At 52.6% G+C, this 25,226-nt stretch overlaps 1 protein-coding gene across 1 annotated transcript in view; it reads right to left on the minus strand.

Moving 5' to 3' along the window:
* LOC105825148 overlaps positions 1 to 25,226 on the minus strand; it is a 47,957-nt gene that overhangs the window by 7,810 nt on the left and 14,921 nt on the right. The window contains exons 4-9 of the mRNA XM_012662839.1: positions 21,621 to 21,750; positions 20,715 to 20,770; positions 16,757 to 18,898; positions 10,121 to 10,288; positions 6,346 to 6,402; positions 4,843 to 5,025 (exon numbers count right to left, since the gene is read on the minus strand). Of these exons, the coding sequence (XP_012518293.1) occupies positions 4,843 to 5,025; positions 6,346 to 6,402; positions 10,121 to 10,288; positions 16,757 to 18,898; positions 20,715 to 20,770; positions 21,621 to 21,750 (2,736 nt within the window). The remainder of the gene's footprint in view (positions 1 to 4,842; positions 5,026 to 6,345; positions 6,403 to 10,120; positions 10,289 to 16,756; positions 18,899 to 20,714; positions 20,771 to 21,620; positions 21,751 to 25,226) is intronic.

Below are 25,226 nucleotides of genomic sequence, written 5' to 3' on the forward strand. Positions count from 1 at the left end.
AGAGAAGACAGTAACCCTCACATTCCGGGAGGTCAGAAGGCTCAGGAGGGGATAACGTGCCAAGTTCTCTGACCTCTCATTCGTGGAGCAGACCCTGGGCCAGACCTCGGGCGTGGGCAGGAGAGTGAGCTGCCACATTGCCCAGTGCCTCATCTCAGGTGAGCCCCGGCATCCCTTCCCTCCTCCTTTGGCACCTGAGCACCTGCCTCCAAGGTCTCAGGGGCAGAGGCTGACGTAACCGAAAGCACACAGGAAAGGCCCCTCGTTCCTGACTTAGGGACGTCAGCAGCCCAGGTCCAGGCAAACGCCAGAGAAGACAGGTCCTCTGGGCTGGAGGGGAGGACTGGAGAGGAAGTCAAAGGGAGCCTGGGAGAGTTCCCTGAGCCCTCAACTCAAGGCAGGTTTGGGGGACAAGGGGAATTAAGAACCCCCAGAGAGGTTCCAGGAATCCAAGAGCGGAGGGAGCCTGTCTCCCCTTGTGTCCATCGCCAGCTAACGCCAGGGAGGCGGCAGGACCCCTGCGTCCGCAGCTGAAGGCGGGGTGGGGAGGTGACCAGGCTGACCTCGTGGAATCTCCTGCCTCACCCCTGGAACAGAGACCTGAGCCGGAAAGAAACAGGAGCACTCAGGAAGGAAGCCAGGTGGACACAAGGGTGACCTGTGGACGCTGGTGACCTGCACGGCGCTCCAGCAGATGCCAGCACAGATGGCGACCTGAGGCCACATGTCAGGGCCCAACTGACTGAAGCTCAATCTCCACCACCCACCCGAACCAGGGCGAAAAAAGAAAATTGAAAGATAAAGACTCAATGGAGTGCAGTGATGAGAGGTGGTCACTGAGCCGACCACCTGGCCACAGGTGTGAGCACCGGGCCGCACGCACCACCTCCTCCCGGAAGAGTGGAGCTGAGAAGGACTGGCTCCCCGGCCCAGCCCGCACCCCTCAGCCAGCCCCGGGACTGCTCCAAGGCTCAGCCTCCTCCCCGCAGGGGGTTCTGGGAGGATGAAGTGAACGAATCCTTGGAAAGAGCCTCGAGGGGAAGGGCAGTGCGAGTCTTGGCCGTCGTAGCTTGCAGTGGATGAATGAAGCAGCCTGTCTGGTCAGGACCCCGGCCCAGCCTACAGCCACCCACCCCCGGATGTCTGTGGTTAGTGTGAGCCCCATCCCAAGGGCAGGGGCCAGAGAATGGGAGCAATTCAGGACATTGCAGGCACCTGGGGAGCAGACCCTTCAAGGATGTTTCCAGAAGGTACCCCAGCCCTCCACCACCTGGCTTCAGTGGTCCCAGAACCCACCCCTCCCTGATCTGGCACACCCAGCCCAAGCCCTACAGTGTCTCCCCAGCCGGCCGGGCAGCCCTGCCAGACTCCGAGCCACAGCCCGCAGGCCACCAGCAGGGTTCCATCTGTGTTCTCTGAAACGAGAGCCATTCCCAAGAAACAAGGAGCTCTGGACTCGCTTCCTGCCCAGCTGCCAGCAGGAGGAGCTGCCACCACCACCAGGGGAGAATCGGTGCTCCCACAGGGCTCTGCTGGGCTGCCTGGCCAGGGCTTCATTGCGCAGCGCACGGGCTCTCCTCGGCGGCAGCTCAGGAGCCCACGCCCTGCTGGATCCATCATCCTGAGGCTCCGATCCTGCTCCTCAGTAACTAAAGAAGAGTGCAAACCCCCTGTGGGTGGACAGGTGCCCATGATCTCCCATCCGGCCTGGCCTCCCACTGTGCCTGCCCTCGGGCCCCACACCGCAGCCAGCCTGGAGCTCTCTTGGTTTCTTAAACACATTACGAACCTCTTTCACTGGCCCATACCTGGACAGAGTGTGCACACCAAAGATCGGCCTTCCAGTGACAGGAGGGACTGATGCATCCAGGGCTTGGCGTGTGACAGACCCAGGCTGCTGCCTGTCTTCCCAGCAGCCCTGCGCAGAAGCTGTTACTGCCCCCCAGTGTCTGTACACGGACTCCCTGGGTTCAAATCCTGGCTCCCCTGCTTAGGCAAGTTACCCAGCTGCTGAGTTAGAGAGCCGCTTACGGACGTGTCTTCAGCAAGACTCGCAACCTCTCTGAGCTTCACTTCTTGTCTGAAAGGGGGATAATAAAAGGTCCTCCCTTGTGGAAGAGAGGACCACCTGAGTTAATTTACTTAACGCAGAGCCTGCACGTGGTCTGTAGTACCTGTAAGTGTTCTCTCCTAAGGTCACCCGGGGTGGGGAACCAGCGGCCTTAAGGCCACATGTGGTCTTCTAGGTCCTTAAGTGTGGCCTTTTGACTGAATCCAAATTTTACGGAACAAATTCTTTTATTATTAATAAAAGAGGTGCAGCAGAGAAAGATGAAGCTTTTCTTGCCTCCTTTGGTGCTTAAAAAGGAACAATCTTGAAATCAGAAGGCCGCAGGTTCCCCACCCCTGAAAGACCTTCTTTCCTGCCAACTGCCCATGCAGGGCCAGGTTCTTACCCGGTCTGAGGTGCTTCACAAGGTGTCTCGTTCAGGCTTCACAACAATTCTGTCAAGTAGGTTGTCCTATTCCCATTTTACAGATGAGAAAACTGAGAAACTGAGGCTCAGAGAAATTCAGGGTCTTGTCTGAGCCCCTGTTTCCCACATGACACTTACTCCAACGTGCAGTGATTTCCTTTCCTGGGCTGCTGCAGGTTCTGGCCTGTGCGGCTCGCCACTCCCCACAGTGCCCCATGCCACGCCTGCCCCATGGCAGTGGGTGCCCAATAAGTATTTGTGGCATGAAATAGCAGAGCCAAGTTTTTGTGGTTTGTGCAGGGAACCAGGCACTGCCACCCAGATCACGAAAATGGGGGTGTTCTCTAAGAGCTGAGATGTTCTCTGAAATGAGTTACAAATAATGCAAAATGGGTCAGGCAAATTCAACGTCATCTGAAAAGGAGGGAGTGGATGCCAAGCCCAGTCAAGACTGAAGCCTGAAGCAGCCACATTCTGAATGGAGACTGTAGTCAGCAGGCAGGTCAGCCTGGGGGTTCGGAATCGGCTGCGGCCTTTCAAAGGTCTGGCAGGGACGCCCTGGTCTGAGGGGAGGCATGTCCACACCAGAGGCACGTTCTTACAGGAGATAAGTGCGTCGGTGCAGTGACACGGTTAACTCTCCCTGTTCTCATTCTAGCCTCCCAAGTGACCTTCTGATTATAAATGTTTATTGACTAACAAATGAAGAAATGAATGGATGAATTTGACTTTCCAAATAACTTGACTACGGGGAGAGAATACACTGACAATTTTTCATCCCTCCATCTGATACTTCAGCCTGCACAGGAATTTTATTTCTCATAGGAAATTAATAAATTAATTTTCTGGTTTATACATCAGTCTCTGTGAGGTTTGATTATTGTAAGGCAGCCTGCCCAACCCCAGCAACATTTCAGTTCTAGTTTTGGAGGCTTCAAGACCATGGAGCAGCTTTTGGAAAGTGAGCCCCTCACTGCCAGGATGCTCCCTGAGCACACAGCTGGTTGGCCCTCCAGGGTGACACTGGCTGCATCAGACACTTCCCTGGAACTTTGCTTTCAGTCCTGCCTCACTTAACACACAGTTATTGGGCCCTGAGTGCATCCCAGGGACTGTGCCAGGCATTTCAATAAGACTGTACCCTCTTTTCTTGTCCCTACTCCAGCTCTGAAGGAGGCTTGACCCCCTCAGGCCAAGAGAAGGGCACTGGCTTGGGAGTGTGGGGCTCTGGGTTCAAGTTCTGGCTCTGGACCTAGCCGAGACGTGGCCCTGAGCAGGTCATGTGGCCTCCAGGCCCCTGTCTCCTTGGCTGTGCAGCAATTTGGACCAAAGGACATCTGAGGCTCTCTGGAGGCTGTGGGGGAAAGGCAGGGACAGAGGAGGTTGGCCCTGCAGAGAGCAGGCTGGGGCAGGCTGAGGGGAGACTGGCCCTGGTGCGCAGTGGCTGACAGCGCGCCCCACGGGGGCGTGGAAAACAGCTCCGCCTGGGATTGCGCGCAGCGCAGCTCGCCCTGCACCACAAGGAGCGAGCCTGGCGGGGCGTTGCTGGCTTATCCCCAGGAACGGGCCTGTGTCCCTGCGCGGGCAGCTGCAGCCGAGCGCCCACAGGTGCCTGAGCACTGCTGTTCAGGAGCAGCTTCGCAACTGGCGCTCATCGCCCGGCACTGCCCTGTGACCTTGGGCACACGTCCTCAGCGCTCTGGCCTCAGTTTCCTCTTATGTTAAACATTAGGGGAGAGGATCTTCATTCATTCAACAAACATTCTCCAAGCAGCTTCTCTCGGAGCCAGGCACTGGGGAGGCAGACATGGCTGCGGGGTGGCTCTGGACCACTGGGAGAGATGCCAACGAACTCCCCCAACGGCACGGGAAAGTCCCTCGTATGCGCCGCGTCACTCGTGTCCACGTGCAGTGGAGCACAGAGGAGGGTGTGGCTAACTGCGGTCTGTGGGATTCGGGGCAGGCTGCCTGGGCAGGGTCACGCTTGGACTGTGCCACGAAGGATGGATGGGAGGCCACCAGGTGGGCCAAGCAGCCCGCCAGAGGAAGCGGCAAGCGCACAGGCCCAGGAGCGCGTGGGAAGGAACTGCTTAGCGACACGCACCTGAGGATGCGCGCGTGGCACTGGATTGCAATCACCTTTGCATCCGTCCGCCACGTTGCGAGCACTTTAAGGGTAAGGATTGCCAGAATCACCTTCCACGCCAGCCCACAGCACCGGCGCTGGCACAGAGCAGCCAGGGAGTGTGGCGGGCAGTGTCCTCAGGCAGAGGAGGGAGGGGCAGCTAGGTCAGGCGGGCGGATGCAGCGGATATGCCCACGGCCCACACGGGAAGCAGGGACGGGGCCGCCTGTGGGACTCTACCTCTGGGACTCCCGAAGCCAGGAAGGTGGCTGCGTACTGGGCCAGCGCCGCATCGTTCACCATGCTCTGCGCCAGCTGGGAGAGCGGGAGATTCGCCGGCGCGTGTCTGTGCAGCTCCCGCAGCAGGTGAGTGATCAGCCCATTCCTCTGCCGGCACTTCTGGACCAGGGAAGCAATCTTGGCCTGAAAAGGTGGGAGTCCGTGGGTGCAGGGCCCCCGGAGGCTGCACAGCCGAGCTGGGGCCCAGGGCTGGACGCAGGAGGGGCGACCGAGGCTCCCTGCTCGCCACCCCCAACTCTGCCTCTGCGAAGCAAAGCTGGCTTCCTGCGACGCCTGCCTCCACCCAGAAGCCAGAGCTACTTTGAAAACAGGCAGCGGCCCAGCCTTGGGGGCTCCCCACTGCCCTCCGTGGGGTCCTGGCTCAGGGTAGCAGGGGTCCCGAACGTGGACTTAGGCCCCACCACTGGCCAGCTCTTGGCAGGCTCCTCTCCACACCTCGCCTCACCCATCTGCACAATGGGCTTGTCGAGGCACCGGGGTAAAAGGTGGTGGTGCAGGCAAAGCCCCCAGCATGCCATGTTGTGTTTTTAGTTCACATTTATGCAGCACTTTATCGTGCACGAGGGACTATGGTCCTCATTTAAACACACGGTGAGTACTGAGTACTGAGAATCAGATGGAGGGAATGAAGGGGGTGGCAGCTCGCGTTACAGCGTACTCGCCACTTGCCTGCCCACGACATTCACGGAGTCCGGCAGGAATTACTGTGATTTCTATGTCACACAGGCAAACTCGAGGCTCGGACAGACATGGACTTCTGGGACAGGAAGTGACTGGATCGGGTGACTGATTTGCCTGCTGAGGAAACTGAGGCCCCGAGGGAGGGTGGCGGGTGGGGTCCTGAGTAGAACCGTGTTGTGTGATGCTCGGCCCAGGGACCCTCCTCCCCCGCCCAGAGGCTAGGAAGAAAGCGCAGACCCTCTGGCCATGCCCAGGCCCCTGTGTGAGAGGAACAACTGTAACCGCAACTGCATTCCCTGTCTCGCTAGCAAAGACGCAGTAAAACCCTGTGGGTCAGGAGTGCCGTTTCTGGGAATTCATCCTCAACATAATAGTCTAGATACACACAAAAACCTTTCTTGGAAAAAGTGTGCATTATCATGTTTATGTACAACAATGCAAAGGGGGGCGGGGGGAGGATGAGCCTCAGCCCTGAGCAAAGGGCTGGTGACTTCACTCCAGCACGAACCACAACAGTGTCACAGGCTGGCAACAGCGTGACGCACCCTTCCGGTACACACAGGTGTGCCAGGGTCTCAGACACGTGGAAAACATGCTGGAAGAAAATACGTGACAACGGTACATTCATCTGGGGATTTGGGTGATTTTTGTCTCCTTCACTCTTCTTCCCGGTATGCAACAGAGATGGACCACATGCATAATGGGAAAAATACCAAACTCTTTTGAAAGCGACATTTCATATTAGTTTTATGAACCTATTACCTTCAGAGGAGTCACGGCCAAATGTGCCTCATGTTGCTTTCTCTGCAGTTCTTCAAGCTGAAATAGAAGGAATTTTTGATAACACTGCACCACCATTCCCCCCTCCGGGGGCTCCCCGGGCGAGGCAGGCTCAGAGCGGCTGGTGCCTTGGCCTTCCTCTCTGCCCTCACGGACACTCGGTGCTGGACGGGGCCTTCGCCACCACCCACTTGGCAGGGTCGGGGACGATGGACATTCTGAATACTTGGGAGCAAGCTCTGCCCGAGTGCACTCTCCGGGGCTGGCTGCCACGCCGGCTCCTGCAGGAAGGAGGCCTCCCCTGAGTCCTTGTACCGAGTGGCAGTTTTCTGGTCTGGTGTTCAACATGTGGGTTCTTAAGCCAGACACTGTGTGTCCTAATCCCAGCTCAGCCACTCACAAGAGCTATGACCTTGTGCAAGGCACTTGTTCTCTCTCTGCCTCAGTTTTCTCATCTATATAGCGGGGTAATATTAGTGTCCACCCAATGGTAAGAATCGTAGTGAGGGTTCAGTGAATCAATTCATGTACGGTGCTTAGAACAAGGCCTGGCATCTGTCAGTGCTCAATAAACTGCTGTTACTATTTGGGGCAGACTAAAGATAGGCACGGATTCTTTGGTACTGCTCCAGGTGAGAGGGGGGTCACGTGCGGTTCCCTGTAACCTGGGCAGGCCTGAGGTGCTTTGACTAATAGGAAACAGGAGAGACACTGGCGCCTTTCTGGGCCTGGTCTTGAAGAAGACTGGCAACTTCCACTTTTGGACTCTTCTCTTTCTGAGTCGCCATTTAAGAAGTCCAAGCACCTGCTGGGGAGACACGTGGGGAGGCCCCGAGACAGCACAGAGAGGAAGGAAGGCACAGGTGAGTGCCACCTTTCTGCCATCCTGCAGAGGTGCCAGGCACATGGGTGAGGCTGCCTTGGACCTTCCAGCATAGCCCAGGGTCCAGGTGAATGTCACTGAGTGACCACCACTGATGCCTTGGGTATCGGAGTTGCCCAGCCGAGTCCTGTCTGAATTCCTGACCCACAAGATATAAAAAATGGCAGTTGTATGAGTTCTTCTCATTCATCTCTTGTTCCCTCTGTAGTTGGTTAAAAAAAAAAAAAAGCCACAGAAATAAATGTTCTTCTTTCTAGAACACTAACCTCTTCTGAACTCTACTATTTTTTCAACCCCACATACACATATGAATTAGAATGTTGCGTACACATACGAAATTATACTACACAGAATGTTTTGCATGTTGTTTCATCATTTAATTGAAAATCTTGGTGTTATTTCCATATCAACACATACAAACTGACCTCATTTTTTTTAAATCTTGCATATTACTTTATCATAGGCTGAAACATAATTTATTTAACCAATTCTTTGTTTATGGAAACTTGTATTGCTTCCGTTTCTTTGTTTTATTATACAAACAAGGCTTTGATGAACGTTTCTGTGTACCTGTTTTGGCATACTTTCTGAATATATTCAAAGAGTAAAATTCCAGCTTCAGGTAGATTGTCTTATATTCAAAAGGCACTCAATAGTATTTGCAGGCTTATATTAAACATTCTGTCTGCTCCAGTTAAAAAAATAGCATGAATATGTCACTGTGAAATGCATAGTGGGGCATTTGCAATTGAAAAGTGAATGAGGCCAGGCCCTAATCCTAGCACGCTGGGAGGCCAAGGCGGGAGGATCCCTTGAGCTCAGAAATTTGAGACCAGCCTGAGCAAGAGCAAGACCCCTCTCTACAAAAAACAGAAAAATTAGCTGGGTGCGGTGGCCCATGCCTGTAGTCCCAGCTACTCTGGAGGCTGAGGCAGGAGGATCGCTTGATGCCAGGAGTTAGAGGTTGCAGTGAGCTGTGATAAGTCCACTGCACTGTAGCTCACATGACAGCATGAGACCTTGTCTCTATAAAAAACAAAAAACAAAAACAAACAAACAAAAAAGAATGGGAAGAAAGTAAAAAGATAAGCCACAGAATTGGAGAAAATATTTGCAAATCATATATCTACTAAGGGACCACTATCTAGAATATATAAGGAATTCCTACAACTCAATAAGAAAAAGGCAAATAATCCAATTACAAAATGGGCAAAGAATCTAAACAGATGTTTATTCAAAGAAAGCATACAAATGACCAATAAGCACATGAAAGATGCTCAACAGCATCGGCCATTAGGAAAACACACGTGAAAACCACAGTGAGACACTGCTTCCTACCTACTAGGATGCCAGTAGTCAGAAAGACAGATCTGGATGGTGAGGAGGGGCAGGGGGCAGGACCTTCCGGCACTGCTGGTGGGAAAGTAAAATGAAGTTAGCAGAGATACACTTTAAAATAACTGTAATTAAAATGTCCAAGATTATAAGAATTTCATCAGAGAACCAGGAACTACAAAAAAAAGAATCGAATGGAAATTGTAGAACTGCAAAATACACTAACTGAAATTAAGAACTAAAATAATGAGATTAGAGCAGATTAGATTCATCCAAAGAATGTTATTTAACTGAGAGACAGATTAGAAGAAAACACCAAACTGAAAGGCAGAAAGAAAAAAAGAATCAAGGTAATTAAAAATAGACCTAAAAAGATACGGGCTCTGGTGGAAAGGTCTGCCCTGCGTGTAACCAGAGCTACCCTTTCACAGCCCAGTGCCAGACAAAGGCGGTCTGCTCCTGCCTGTGTTGGTTGAGGGCACAGTGAAGGGGACACCTTCATGTATTGCAGTCTCTTGGACGTGGGTGCCACGGTTTTAGGAAGCCATTTTGCAATATGGGTTAAGAATCAACAATATTCCCACCCTTTGAACCAGTAATGCCAGTTCTCTGAATGGTTATACATAAACAATTGTATTTAAGTTAATAGAAAAACTATAGACCCAACAACAGGAGAATAGTTAAGGAAACCACATCCACCCAGTAGATTCCTACACAATAATAATGTCAAACAATCACAGACACGAAGGCTATGCAGCCACAAGGACAAAAAGACCTAAAACTCTACGTAAAATGTGCTTCGATGATACAAAGAACGTATGGGGAAAGAATGCGAAATCACACCAAAATGCTGACGGTGTGTTTTTCATCTATCAGCTTGTCAAAAATTGTAAAGTTTGGTAAAATTGACGGAAACAAGCTGTGGGCAACCAAGTACACTCACATATTCCTGGTGGGATTGTTGTTTTTGAGGTTTACTTGCCACTATCTTTCAACGTTAATGATGTGCCTACCCTGTGACCCTGACTTCTCTTGCCAGAATTTTACCCTTTAGATGTGCAGCCGAAACATACGCCAAGATAGAGTGTTCACTGAAGCCTTGTTTTTAATGCAAAGAAACAGAAACAATTTGAGCTTCCACAAAGAACTGGTTAAATAAGTTATGGTTTGGCCTCATGATGAAATAATATGCACAAGTTTAAAGGAATGAGGTCAGTCTGTGTGTGTTGATATGGAACTGTCACCAAGATTTTTAATTAAATGACAAAACCAAGATGCAGACTAGTGCATGGCATAGTTCCATATACTGTGCGCTTCATATGTGTGTATTGATTTTTTTTAACAGAGTTTAGATGGACGCAGGATCACAAGCCGCTTTTTTCTTTATTATGCTCTTCTATGCTTTAAAAATCTGGTAAACCTTCACAAGTTGCTGGTAGTGGCCAGTGAGACCTCAGCTGATGCTCATCTCTGCTCTCAGCACTGCCCGAGGTGTGGGGACACGGGTGACCGGGGTAAGGGAGGGCTGGCCCAGCTGACCTTGCCCTTGAGCTCCTCCTGGAGGTGGAGCGCCCGGTCCCGAGACGCCTGCAGCTCTCGGCGAGCGGCTGCCTGGTCCCTGAGCTGGCACTGCAGGGTCAGCACCCAGTGGCGGAGTCGCCGGGCACGCAGCCTGGGGTCTTCCTCAGGAACTTCTGCCTTGGAGTCCTGGAGCCGTGGAAAGCACAGGGCTCAGTGAAATTCTTACGTCACCTTCCAAGCAACCTGCCTTAGCAAACACATAGGACTCATTTTCCTCCTCAATTTTTTTGTGCTTACATTTTTGTCACAGAAAAACAGTTTCAGAAAATAAGATAACGGAAACCACCCCCAGTGCTATGATCCAGCAGCGTCATTGTTACTGTCCACGCGTTTTCCACACAACCTTCCTCCCGGGCCCCACATGGCACCTATGTGAGGGGCTCTGGCTCGTCTCCTGATGGGTGCTGGGAGGGGGTGTCTAGGAATTCCAGAATAACAGCCCAGCATATTGTTTTCAAAAACACGTGGCATGGAATGACACGCTGGGATCCACTATAACCCATGTCAGTCACTACTGTGCTGAAATACAGCACGATGAATGAAACCAAACATTCCAATCAAATTATGAGACGCTTATTACATAACTGCGTCATATATTAATATTCACATAAGACAGAAAATACCGTATTTCCCACAGTACTGACTCAGTACAAAACTGCCCCGCACTCCCCTCGGATCTCACATGAGAGTATCGGGTGTCATCTGGATGCCAAAGGGAGTTCCTGGGGGCGGGGAGGGGAGGGGGACAGATGGGAAGTGCGGAGAACGCAGAGATGCTACTGCCCCCAAATGGTGCTAGGGTCTAAGTTCTATTAATAACTTATATTCGTGCTCGCAAACATACACAGACACATATTTTTCTATCTAGAAGTCAACACAATATACATTAATATCTTTTGTTTCCTGCCTTTCTCCCTTAACACCATCATAAGCATTTTTCCCTATCACCAAATAACGCTGAAAACGCTGTCGTTGGCATATGTGTGACACTGCGTGGCCCAGCTGAATGCTCAGATCATCCCAACGTTATGCTGTTATAATTGGGACTCTGACAAAGACCTTTACACATACACATGAACGTATCTCGTTTCTTTCTCCAAAAGCATCAGAGGGAGATCTTCTGGGTCAAAGGGCATGAGCATCTTTAAGCTCCCAAATTGCACTGCTAAGGACGCCTTAGGAAGGACCAGCTCAGCTAAAAGTCCCGTCAGAGACGGTCAGGAGCCCAGAAACTCAGACAGACCTCAAAGGCCTTCCCCGTGCTCACAGTGGTCTCCGTTTCATTTAAAGCAGCCACCTGGGGAGTTTTAAGGCCCATAAAGCTCTCCTGACTGAGTGGGAGCAAGTGGGAGGGGTCCTGCGCTGCTCTGTCGGGGAAAAGGGGCGGGAGGAGGAACCAAAGTGACTCCGTCACTGCCTGGGCATCTCCCTTGTTAATAAAAAATGCGATAGCAGAATGGGATATATATTGTTTTAATTAATAGAAATTCACACCGTGTGGCCTGGGATTCACAGGCTGGGCCCTGTCAAGAACAGATGGGTGCTCCGAATGCTTCCAGAAAATCCAGCCCCAAGACTTCAAAACAACTTGGCCTTTCTGAGAAGTGTGACGCCTCCTCTGCCTCCCTCGTCTGGCAGTGACTTGAACAAGTGCTTTGTCCCATGGGTCCTATGACAGCATCCACATATGTTCTAAGGAGAATGACAGTGTGGGTGGGACCAGCCTGCCTATCACATGGGACTATCCCACGCAGCAGCCCTGTGGCTGCCCAGCAAGTCACTTGCTCCCTAGTAGACACTGAGTACATGCTATCCAGCTGCATGCTATCCTTCCGCTGGCAACAGTGATGAACACCACCCTCTGGGAGCTCAGTCTGGTGGGGAGAATGACACCAACACGGGCGATTCAGCACAACCTGGGGAAGGGAAGCCAGGAAGCTGCAGGAGCCTACATGGGACACTGAGCCAGGGGCCCCACCCAGTGCAGTGGTGGCAAATGTACAACTGCTCTCCGGGTTGGGGGGTGCAGTACCAGTCTGCAGCATTTGCTGATTTCCGTGGCGTCAATGCTCCCACCACAACCAATCGCAAGCCAGCGACCATGATGGTGTCACGGAAGGCAAAGCTGGGAAGAAATGTACACGAGTCAACTCTGACACTCCTCTGCATGGAACCCAGCCAGGGGTTTGGGGGCAACTTCCCAGAGGAGATGCCCCAACAGGAGAACTAGAGGAGAAAGCTGGGGTGCAGGCATGGGCAAATGTAGGGCGTAGAGAATTGGGGGAGAGGCTGCAGCATGGGGTACGGAGGCTGGGGTGCAAACAGCAACAACTGAAGCTGCCAAGGGTCTCAGGGGCCAGAATACTGCTCACTGCAGGGAGCCTGGATTTCATGCCCTGTGCAGAGGGAAGCAGCAGAAGGGCCTTAGGTCGAAGAGTAACACGAACAGGTTGTGACTTAGGATGACAGGAAGGGGACTCTCCCTTTACCCTCTGCCACCTGTTTATCACCAAACCCTATGGATTCCAACTCCAGTTTTTAACCCCAAATTTCCCTATCTAGAATCATCTCTTGGCTATACAACCACAAACGCTCAACTGTCCTCCCTGAATCCATCTGGCCCATTTTCCTCACAGCAGACAGTGATCTTTTTACAGTATAAGTTGGACCATGTTGTTCTGCTCAAAACCCTCTGGCAGCTTCCCACCACATTTAGAAAAGATCAGTAATGAGTCCATAGGGCCTTCTGTAACCTACCTCATGACAATGTCTCCAACTTCATCTCACGTCACCCCCCCCACCCCGCCTGCTGTGGTCCAGCCACACCAGCCACTTTTGGCTTTTCGACAAGCCAGACTCCTGCCTGCTGCAGGGCCTGGCCACTTGCTTTTCCCTCTGCCTGGAATGCAGTTCCTTGCTGCTCCTTTCTAACCTTGAAAGTCTCAGCTCAATATTCCTCTCCTCAGATTTCCCAGTTCCTGGTACTGTACAAACTATACAATCTGGAGAGAGTATATGAAAATAATTCTTTGCAGGCTTTGGAAGACGGCCGACGCAGGACTACAATCCTCGGGGAAAAGAAAGCACAACATGCAAGCTCCACATCATCCCTGGAGTTTTCTCCGAAACATTTTGCAAACCATAGTTTAGGAACCAGAGCCCAAGCTGTGAGTGGTGGTCCTGCCAGGTGGGGGAACAGAGGTTGGAGTTGAGGGTGCTGAGACGGCTGGGGTGTGCAGGACAAAGGAACAGGGAGGGGAGAGCTGAGGAGAAGGAATCCAAACACTGCTCTAGAAATGCCCATTGGGTCCCTGGCCAAATCATACGCTATGGGACAGAGTACAAGACCCTAAGCCTTGCAGAGACAGCGGCTGGGAGAGTAACTGCTGAAGAGATTTCAGAGGTCACATGCTGCTGAGAAGATGGCAGAGTTCCAGCCAGGCCAAAGTCGAGAGGCCTTGGTGAATGCTCTGGAACTGTGCAGATACACTGAAAGGCTGTGCCCTAGCCTAGGAGCAAGGAACACACGTTAGGAGTAATATCAAGGTCCAGGATTGGACAAAAATGACATAGGCCTGCACAGAAATAAGAAGATCTGCTGATCATTCAACTCCTTGCCTCACTCAACATCCTTTAGAGGAAGATAATGACCAGAAGTCTCCACAACATAGCATATGTAATGTCCAACATGAAAAGTTTCAAAAATTACTAGACATATAAAGAAGCAGGAAAACATGATGATTCACCAAGAAATAAAATAGTCAATAAAAGCAGGCAAAGAGATGATCCAAATACTGGCATTAGCAGAGAAGTCGTTCCAAATAACTGTGATACATAGTTTATAAAACATATGAAAAGATAAACAAAATGGATGAAATGATGGAGTATTTCAACAGAGAATCAGAATCTCTTTAAAAAAGAATCAAAAGGATATTCTAGAACTGCAAAATACAATAAATGGAATTAGGAACTCATTGGATGGATTTAAGAGCAGATGGGACATAGTAGAACACAGGATTAGTGAACTAAAAGATAGGCAAATAGAAAATCCAAACTGAAGCACTAAGAGGAAAAAATTAAAATAAATAGAATGGAGTTCTTGAAAGAAGTGGGATATAGTAAAAAAAAGTCTGGATTTCTAGAAGAACAAGAGAGAAAAATAGGACAGAATAAAATATTAGAAAAAATAATAACCAAGAATTTTCCAAGTCTGATAAAAGACATGAATATACAATTTCAAGAAGCTTAAAAACCCAAGCAGGACGAACACAAATAAAACCACACCTAGGCACATCATGATGAAACTGCCAAAACCCAAAGATAAAAAGGAAATCTTACTAGCAGTCAGAGATAAAATGACGCATTTCTTTTGGGGGGTGGGAAGGGGAGAAAAAAGCAATGACAATGATAACTGATTTCTGGATAGAAACTACGTGAGGCAGAAGACAGTGGAGTGAGATCTCTAAAGCACCAAAAGAGGAGGGAAACTTGCCGACCTGAAATTCTGAATCCAGTGAAAAAAATCTTTAAAAAGTGGAGGTGAAAAAATTGTTTTCATGAAAATAAATATGAGAGAATTAATCAATCACCAGCCTACCCTCACTAGAAAAAATATCAAAAAGTTCTTAAGGCAGAAGGAAAACAGATCCACAGAAGAGGAAGAAAGATTGAACAGCACAAGAACATGTAAAGATATTGGTAAATAAAAAACATTAAGGATTATTTAAAATAACAAGAACTTGTAAGGTTTATTATACATAGGAGTAATATATATGAAAAAATAAAAAAAAGTTGAAAGGAAATAAAACTATTAAAAGATTTTTGTATTATTTGAGATATGGTAAAAATGCTAATTTAAGGTAAATTTAAATAATTAATAGATATATTTTAATATTTCTAGGGTAATCACTAAAAGAATACTACTAAAATATATAATGCAATAAGCTAATGGAAAAGAAAAAGGAATAATAAAAATATGATTAATATCAAAAATGAAGGCAGAAAAGAAAAAATAAAAAGAAACAACAGATGAAATAGAAAAAATAGCAAATAAAATAAAATAAATACTGTCATAATATATAAATCAAAAATAACTAAAAGAAGAAACACAAATGCACACTCAGAATTGGAGACTTTAAGACACATCTTTGTAAATGACAAAACAAACAGAGGACACATCAGTAATGATATAAAAGATTTGATAAGGACAATTAATCAGCTTGGCCTAATTAATACTTCACAATTACAGAATATTTATTATTTACAAGGGCTTGTGGGATATGGTATCACCTGGTCAATAAAACAAGTCTCAACAAATTTCAAAAGATTAAAATAATATAGTGTACACTTTCTGACAACAATGAAATAAAACTAGAAACCAATAACAAAAATATAACTAACAAATTCCAGAAATGCTTGGAAATTGAGCAACATGCTTTTAAATAACCCATGGGTCAAAGAAGCAATCACCACAGAAAGGATGCTAGAGAGAAAGGTATAGCTTTCACTGCACAGGTTCCGGAAGAACGGCTGAAAACCAATGGTGCATGCTTTCAACACAGGAGCAGAAAAGAACAGCAAATTGAATCAAAAGAAATTGGAAGAGAGAAAATAATGAAGATACAAGAAGAAACCAATGAAATAAAATACAAAACAATAAAGAAAATCAATAAAACCAAAGCTTATTCTTTGAAATGATTGATAAAATCGCTGGAGATGGGGAGAGAGACAAGAAAGATGAAAGAGGGAGAGAGAGAGAAGGAGATGGAGAGAGAGGGGAGAGGGCAAGGGAGGGAGGCAGAGACAGAGATGTGAGTAATTGCAAAGGGCTCACAGGCATCACGAGCACTGTATCCGAGGAGCCCAGGCCGAGCATTGCCCACAGGTGAGAGGACTCAGAGAGGCCTGCATCTGGGCTCCCAGACACACGTCTGCAAGCACAGGGCGGGGTCTGAAACTGCTTTATCACGTTCTGCCGTCCGCTGCTCTTCCCACTGCAAATTTCAAGACGCAGTGTACAGAAATATGACCTGGGTTGCTTGAAAAGGCCCCAGACTGGAAAATTCAAGGTCTGATCAGTAAACACCCCGGATCCCCGCCGAGCCTGAGCAGAGGGCGTATACAGACAGACTCTGCAGCCAGAGCATCCGGGTGTGAGTCCCAGCCCCACCTTCGCTGGCCTGGGACTTCAGGCTGTGACTTCACTCCTCTCTGCCTTCGTTTTCTCACCTGGTCAATGTGGATGATGACTGGCCCTCCCTCACAGGGAGCCGGAGTGGACCCTGGAGCGGTCCACCTGCAGGTCAGCGTGTGCGACTAGCGAGCAGCTGTGCAGACTCAACCTACCTGGGGGCCGTCGCTCGGGGACCTCTGAGCTTGTCCTGCAGCCGCAGAACACCGTGACCTTTCCTCCTCTTTTTCCAAACGTGCTTCTTTCACTCCTGCTCTGCTGACACTTCCCTGCAGGGCATTGGCCACTCCCGTGTTTCTGCGGACCAGGGATGGAGGAGAATTCTCCACACCTAAGGAAGGCCCTGTCTGCCTTCCGGTCGGACCCGTTTCCTCCTCCAAGGCGGGCCCTGACAGATGAGTCACCTGAACCTCCTTGTCCACAGTGAGCACCTGGGTTTCTCCTGGGAGGCGCCCCCCTCCTCTCACATCCGCGCTCCTCAGCGAGGTGACCTCCCTCTCCAGGACACGGACTCTGCACAGGAGGCCTTCCTTCTCCCGCCGTAAGTCGCGGACCGTGCCTTCCATTCCCAGCGCTATCTCCTTCACCAGCTCTTTATAACTGACCCCAAGCTCCGAAATCAGCGCCCTGAGCTCCCCGTTTGCCAGGGCGACGCGCTCCATCGTGCCTTCGGTTGTCCTCACGCTCTCGGACGCGGCCTTCTGGAGTCGGCGCAGGTTCCCTTTCAGGTTTTCATTTTCCTCCTCGAGTTCAGAAATTCTGCTGTAGCTCTTTCCATTGCAGTCTTCCAGGAGAGCAATGACCTGCACGTATTGGTCCAGTTCCCTCTTTAGGTGAGAGATGTCTCCTACCAGCCTCTCGTTATCCCGCTCCAGCCTGGACGTTGCTGTCCCCTCTCTCTCGCTCTCTTTTTCAAGGGCGCATGCCCTTCTGTGGCATCTGTCTTGGTCTCCCTGGAGTTTGATGTTGTCACGTAAAGCCTGGCTTCTCTCTTCCTTCAGTCCAGACACGAGCTGCTGGAACCTGCCCCTCACTCTCTCGACGTCTCCCAGCGGCTCAGCGGGCGCCTCCGCAGGGCCCGGGCCAGCCTCACCCCAACCAGGCAGCATCCCTGGAAGGACTCCGCTGCTGCCCAGGGCCGTGGTCTTTCCCAGTTTAACACCGTCCCCACTCTCTCTGGCCTTTGCTTCCTCGACAGAACAAACACCCAGACCCTGGTGTCCCCAAATCTGCTGAGAGCAAGCGCTCTCCCCGGAGCTGGGCCACTTCCGAGCAAATCTCCCGTTCTCTCCCGCCAGCACGGGGGCTGTCCTCTGCCGCCCGCCACCAAGCCTCAGGATGGAGAGCTGCTGGAAGTAGGCCTCCATCTCCTCTGCAAATTCGTCTATTTTGAGAGTGTACCTGTCACATCCTTTGCTCGGAGCCCAGGGACTGCTGGTGGGGTCACCCCTGCCACCTGGTAGGGCCCATCCGTGCAGCAAACCTCTCTCTCCCACGGAGAAAAGCGTCTTCTCACCCTCATGTTCCTCGGAGTCAGGCTTCTCAGGGACGTCCCTGTGACCCAGACTGGATGCTTCTTGATGTCGCACCTCCTTCTCCTCTTCTTCCTGGCCTCCCCCCTTGGGGCTTTCCGCTCGCAGGAGCAGAGCCTCCCCAAACCGCAGCTGGGTGTCCTCCCTGCCCGTGACTCTGCCCCTCCCTGCCAGGAGCTGACCACCTGCCGGCCAGAACTCTTTGGTCCCATGAGCCCTGGAGAAGGTGGCTGGGGGGACCCCTTCCTCCTCCTCTGACGGCAGCCCCCCAAGGAGGCCCCAGACACATCCTTCTGCCCTATCTCTCTTGTTCAGGGTTTCGGGACCCCCCTGTGACACAGGGCCTCCCCGCTGCAGAAGCAGCATTGGAAACTCCCGGGGAGGCCCAGGGCAGCCGGCAGCAGCCTGGCTCCGTGACGCCTCCACCTCGTCCTGCACGCCTTCTGAGGCTCGGACCCCATTCTCCAAGCCCAGGTGCTCATGGCTTCCCTGACTCGGCTGGCACTTGTCCAGGAGGTCTTCCTCCTTCTTGCCCAAAGTCCTCCTCGCCTCCCCCTCCTTGGTTCTCCCCCTCGAAGCCCCTCCGCCCTCATTCCAGGTGTCTTTTAGATCCCTGGGCCCTTTCCTGGGAGGTCGGTGATTTAAAATGCGTGGGACCTCCTGGCAGAGGGAGGGATTGCTCCTTGCTTGATGACAGTCCCAGCTGGGGTGCCCTGCGGCTCCATCAGCAGGCAGGGGTCTGGTGTCTGACACCTCTGGGGTTTGGAGTCCTTCTGGGGAAGCCTCCTGGAGCAGCAGCGGCAGCTGGAGAGCAGAGTCCCCAGCCAGCCCCCAGGGAGGGAGTGTGCACGTCTGCACCAGGAGAAAGGACTCTGGGGCAGGGGCGGCTGTGAGATTCTCTGAAATTCTGGCCAGGTCCACAGGGCGGAGTGACCCGTCCAAGCACTGCCCCGGTGAGCGGCCACAGATGACGACAAGAATCTGTTCATCCAAGCTGCGTGCAGCTAGAGTAAGCTGTGGACAGGAAGAGAAGACAAGGAGTGAAATAGCCCCTTCCCTCATTTAGCCCCCTGACCTCACCTCTTGGCATGCTCTGTGCTTCTTACCAGCTGCGTGAGAGCCCGGCTCATTCCCACAAAGGCCAAGCCTGTGACCACCCCAGGTCCTTTGCACGTGCTCCACCCTCTGTTCAGAATGTCCTTCGCCCAGAGGCCCTCACGGCTCCCTCCACCGCTCCATTCACACCGAGACTCAAACACATCCCTCCCTGCACGTCGCTCTCTGGACATTCCCGCTTCGCCTTCTGCCACAGCACCCTCTGCTCCCTCGCACCACATTGCCCCTCCCCCAGAGCCTCGCAGGTCCAAACTGGCAGCCACAAGCCACGCGGGGCTGTTGAAATGTAAAGTAATTAAATAAAAGTTGACATTCAGTCCTGCAGTGGCAAGAGCCACATTTCAAGTACTCGGTGGCCCCAAGCGGCTCGTGGCTACCATCTTGGGCAGTGCAGATGTAGAATATTTCCAGTGTCACAGAATATTCTAGTGGACAGTGCCAGTGTAGGCTGCCCACTCCCTGAGGACAGGGACTGCATCATTGTTCAACCCCTGGGTCTAGAACAGTGCCGGGCACACAGAAGCTGTTTCCTGGATATTTTTAAATATACATTTATATTCACTTATTCGGTGTGTTTATCCAGAGAGGAGGATGGGCCCAGCTCACAGAGCAGCCCCGAGCTGGGCTGCGGGGAGGACAGGGAGATGAGATTCGGCTTCTGCCAGGCCCACTGTGAGCCCTGGGGTCTTCTCTCAGTACCTGGGGGCTGTCAGCCGGCTCTCAGTGGAGCCCCCAGAGCCACTGGGCAGGTCTAGAGCCAGGGACGAAGGGCAGAGGGACCTCTCAAAGAACAGCACCTTGCAAGTGGGCACACCAGCAGCAGAGGGGGCTTGGAGGCCAGGAGGGCCTCCCCGCCTGGGTGCCACCACGTCCCTGTCCCTGGAGCCACCTGCAGGTAGCGCCCCATCCTCTGTCCTCTCAACATTCTACACCAAGACACTGGTCCTCGGCTGCCCACAGTGAAATGAGTGCTTGCGCCAGAGACATCCAGACCCAGCCTCAACCCCAGTGTGACCTTGGGCAAGTTACTCAACCTCCTGGGGCCCCAGCCTCCCATCTGGAAAGTGGGTGCCCCAGTGTTAGAAGGACGGAGGCAGGGAGGAGTTAGGAGTCCAGGTGTGTGACGTCCAGTAAACATAAGGCACGAGTCGTGAGCAGGACGTGAGTGAATGAAGAAACAGCAGAGGCCCCTCTGCTTAGAACCACCAGAGCCCAGCAGGGTGGCAGCTTTCGCCCGGGTCCGAGCAGGTGTCTGTTCTTCAGCGACAGACAAGGACATGGAAGCTGAGAAAGGTGATGACTCACTGTGGCCCCAGAGTGAGGCCCGGCTCCCCGCCCTCGGGCTGGCGTGGGGCAGAGTGTGGGCCACCGAGATGGCTGGGTGGCCTTGGGGAATCACAGCACTCTTGGGGGCCCATCCCCTCCCCTCTAGCCGGGTGACAGCACCTGCCTTGTACACGTCAGGAGGCTCCAGTGAGGTGGTGACTGTGCCGCGGCAGCCTGGGCCTGGCACACAGGTGGGGCTCCCTTTCCTCCCTCTCCCCACCCAGGTCTCAGCACGTCCCTCTCCACCATTTCCAGAATGTTCTTCCACACCTGGAGCTTCTTTACCCCCCTGCCCCACCTCCCACGGGGTGGCCACACTGTGCATGCACGCAGTGGGGCTGACAAGGCACCGTGGACACCGGCGCAGGCACAAAGCCTCTGGCCTCACCGGTTCATGGTCAGATCCTGCCAGGTCTCCCAGGAGCTTGCCCTTGGCCTCCGGGCCTGACACCGAAACAGAAGAGCCTCGTCCAGCCTCGACACAGCCCCAGCCACAGGGCCCCCCCCACGGCTGGCCTGGAAAGCAACATGACCCCGACGGTTAAAAAGCCCTTCCCAGCGACTGTGCCACCCGCTGCTAGGCTAAGGCTGGCCTCCACCCCCAGCCCCGCAAAGCTGGCGTGAGGATGAAGCCCACGCAGCCGGCATAAACTTGACCTGGGTCGACCTGGCAGCTCTGCTCCCCAGAAATGGGGCTAAAGGGCCGACGTTGGCCGCACCAGTCAGCAGCACTGCCGGGCCATAAATACATGGGATAACGTGGTCCCTAAACCGCACCTGGCGTGGAGGCTGGACAGCGCTGCGAGGTGCCCTGCCTGCAAGCTCCGGAAACCAGGCCTGAGACTGTTCTCGGACTACCCTAGAGGTGTTGGCTCACATCAGGGACAAGAGGCTTCTAAGCCCCAGCAGATCCCAGACCTGCCAGGTGCGAGTCCACTCCCTTACACCTGAGCTCTCACCTAGGGTGGGGCTAGGGGCAGGACAGCTCCAAGAACTTGTCTGGACTTCCGTGGAGACAGGCCCCGGCTGCCAGCCTGCTGGCATGCTGGGCCCCTGGCTGGAACCCTCCCGAGGGCCAGGGGTGTGAGCCTAAGTCAAAGACCCCCTCATGGGTGTTGCTCACTCTGGTCCCACCTTTACCAGCTGTGTGACACTGAGCAAGTGACACTACCTTCTGAGCTTCAGCTTCCTGTCTGTGGAGGGGGACCACCCCTCCCCCTGCATCATCAGGACATCACGAGGATTAAGTGTGGCCCAGGCACCCCACCCTGCATGCACAGAGGCGCCCACACACCTGCGGAGGCCCCTGGTCCAGGGCCGTCACCGGACCGGAGGCGGGTTCCCCAGCCCTGGCTTTCGCAGGCCTCTGGCGCCTCCTCCCTGGGCAGGTGCAATGAGGTGCCCTGAACACAATCCAGCGCGTCCTGGAGCAAGACAAAGGAAGTCAGGAGCTGTCAGTGTCCTGGCTGAAGTGTCCACTCCAAGCCCATCCCCACGGGTCCCTCCCTGGCAGGGGGATGAGTCCCCTCATAGGTGAGGAGACCGAGGCTCAGAGAGCAGAGGGCATGCATGGCCTGGCAGCACAGCCTGGTCCTGTGCTGGGTTCCCCAGGCCACACTGCCTCCTCTCAGCACCTGGGCGCCTTCCAGTAGACAATGATGGTGGCATTAGGTCCTTGGAGGAGCTTGTCGGTCCAGCCAGGATGCAACTGTGCCCCCCAAAGGGGCACCCGAGGCTCCAGCCCCCCCCTTCCTGTGCGGAAGTTCTCTCAGTGTTCCACCAAGGGAAGCGGGTGTCTGCCGAGGGGGCTTGGACAGCCCTGTCCCTCAATTGTCAACAAGTCCCAAATGCTTCCACTGGGTACCTTGGGCAAGCCTCTCCCCTGGCCCCTCTCCAAAAGGCAGGCAGCGGGGAGCTTGGCGCTGGCTGCCCCCTTGACAGATCACCATTCCTCAGAGGCGACTCCTTCCTGTTGCTGCGGGTGGAGGCATGGGGCGGGCAGAAGAAAATCAGCTCCCACTCCCATCCACAAGGGGCTCAGGCCAGGTCTCGCTGGGCTCCCGCTGCCCCGGGCTGCTTCCGCCACCTGTCCTAACCTGGTGCTGTTGGCCGACTCGCCCCTCCCCGACTAGACTGTGAGCTCCTTCAGGGGGAAATGGCGTCATTTTGTCTGCACCCGCACCCCAGCCTGGCACACAGTAGGTGCTCAATAAATGACAATTAGATGGATGGATAGAAGCAGAAGAAAGCAGATGTTTTGGACTTATTAGAGCATTTATTCAGCAAGCACTTATTAGGCTCCTACTAGGTGCCAGGTGAGGTTCCAGGTGAGGTGGAAACAGAAATGAACATTAAATGCCCTGTCCCCTCCCCGCCTGTTCCCCAGGCCCTAAACCTGCCCTCAGCAGACGCCCCTCGCATCCTTCTTGTAGCTTCCAGGGAGACCCTCGGACGGCAAGGCCTCCCTCAGCTGCACTCAGGCCAGGGGACAGTGCACGTGCTGCAGCAGGCGCCTGAGGCCACCCACGGCTGTCACTCCCCTGCCGCTCAGCACTCTGGCTCCCCCTCACGGTGGCCACCTGCCTGCCCCAGCTCTCCATGCCTCCGAGGCCTCCTCTGCACGTTCTATTCCTTCCGCCTGGCCCTCCCGGGAGGGATCGATCACGTGCCGCAGGCAAAGCCTTCCCGCACCTGGCTCTTGGCCCCTCCCTTCCATGTTCCACTCTGCGTCTGGGCGATGGAAGCGAAGGTACTAAAATGGAAAGTGGATCAGGTGGCTCTCCTGTTCTCAGCCATCAGCGCTTCCCACTGCGCCGAAAGCTAAAACCCCCGCTGGCCTCCCCAGCCCGCTCCACCCACCCCCTCCATGCTCCTGGAAGGGCCTCGAGCCTCGGAGCGTTGGCCTGGACCTCTCTCCGCGCCCGCTGCCTGGCTGACCTCCTGCCCTCCTGGGACCAGCGTGGAGGCCAGATGCTGCAGGAGCCTTCTCTGGCCTTCCTTGGCCCTCCCCCAAATGAAGTCCTCATCGCCCTCCCTCTCAGCATCATCTCGTCACCCTCCAGTACGTGACCTCCCATTTACACGTGTGATGGTTTCTGTCATGTGCACGTTTGCTCATGAACCAAGGACCTCAATGCTGGGTGACAGAATCACCCAGAAGCTTTCAACGAGTACCGATGCAGGAGCCTCGGCCCAAACCAGTGAAAACCAGAGGGCTGGGCAGGGCCATCTGTCCCGAGGGACTCCCGACTGGCTGCCACCCCCCGGGGCTCACAGCCTGCTGCCATTTGGCTCCCACTTGATCAGAATTAAACACTTCCGTCGCATCTCAAAGTCAGCACAGGAGTGAGAAGGAGAAGAGGAAATGAAAAGAGACCGAAGACAGACAGGAAAGGAGACAACGAGAGTGAACGAGAAAGAAGAGGGGGGTCGGATGGAGAAGGAAAGAGAGAGAAATTCAAAGGCGAGCAGGAGACAGGGGAGGGGAAGGACGGAGGAAGGAGCAGAGGGAAAGGGAAGAGGCCGGGGGGGGGGCAGCATCGAAAGCCACTTTCACGTCTCAGGAAGGGAGCAACGGTCGTCACTTTTTAATCACAGATCCCACTTGGACTTTGTTTCAATGCCAAGGTTGACCTCTATGCAATTCCACAAATGCTCCCTGAGCACGTGCACTGGAGCCGGGGTACGGCCGTGGATGAACCCCCACAGATCCCTGCCTCAAGGAGGCGGCATCCACTGGGGGACACCCTGGAAGGTGATGCCGTGCTACAGTGTTACCCACTGTCCATTTCTCCCCTTCCTTTCACAGGTGACGAAGTCATCCCTCAGAGAGGGTGAGTGAGCTGTCCACGGTCAAACAGCAAGTCAGTGGGAGAACAGGTGCCACGCTCAGGTCTCCAGACGTGATGTGGGGCTTTCTCTGTCCCTTCCTGCTTTGCACGCGGCCCAGCCTGGCCAGGCTTTCCTACTTTTCAACACTCCAGAAAACACTTGCCTACAACTTGGTCTGATTTCAGTGTTAATGTGCAATTATTTTGAAAGCTAAGCAAAAAGAAGAAAATGAGGAATACAATGATGTCCAGACACAAACACTAACGTGTTAGAATATATCCTCCTGGGGTTCTATGCACGGACATTTTCCTATGCATAGACACTATACAATTTCTCCTTACACGAAATGTAAATTTGTGCTTTGTGCGTTTTCCATTTAATGATACAGAAAGATCATTTCTCCACAAGTTTCTGCAATGTGGTTTTTATAGCTACCTAACATCCTCCGCCATAAGGCATGCCTTAAATTACCAAACCAATGCCTTCTTATTGGACATGTAGGTTGTTTCCAGTTTTTACCAACTATAAACCGGCTCTGAGATAAACATCACTGTGCATAACTCATCCACACCCTCTGGCCACTTTTTGGATACGTTCATGGAAGTCAAGTGGCTAAGAAACAGGAATAGGTATTTTCGAGGCAGGTAATACTGGTTGACAGCCTTCCCAAAGGATGATCCCATTTATGCTCTCAATAGCTCAAACCCTCCACAGCAGCGAGATCTTTTAATATTTGACAAATGTAAGAAAATGGAATCCTGAGGTTTTGATTATTTGCATTTATCTTATAACTAATGCAGCTGACCGTTTTTGGTAAGACCACTGGCCATTTGTATTTTCTTTTATATTATTTGTATGTTCATGCCTTTTGCCTGTGTTTTAGTTTTTGACATTATCAACACTGTTCTTTAAAGCCTTGCCTGCTGCCAGGGTAACAAACGTGCAACATGCAGCTTTGCGCAGACACAAGCCGTGAGCAAGCGGCTGCCTACAATTCAGCAAACAACAAAAAGATTTTTGTAGCTGCCACCAGGGGTTGCTCTACTCACCAGTAATTCCTAAAGGCCCT

The sequence above is a fragment of the Propithecus coquereli genome, unplaced genomic scaffold (assembly GCF_000956105.1).
Source record: "Propithecus coquereli isolate 6110/MARCELLA unplaced genomic scaffold, Pcoq_1.0 Scaffold785, whole genome shotgun sequence".
Taxonomy (NCBI): Eukaryota; Metazoa; Chordata; class Mammalia; order Primates; family Indriidae; genus Propithecus; species Propithecus coquereli.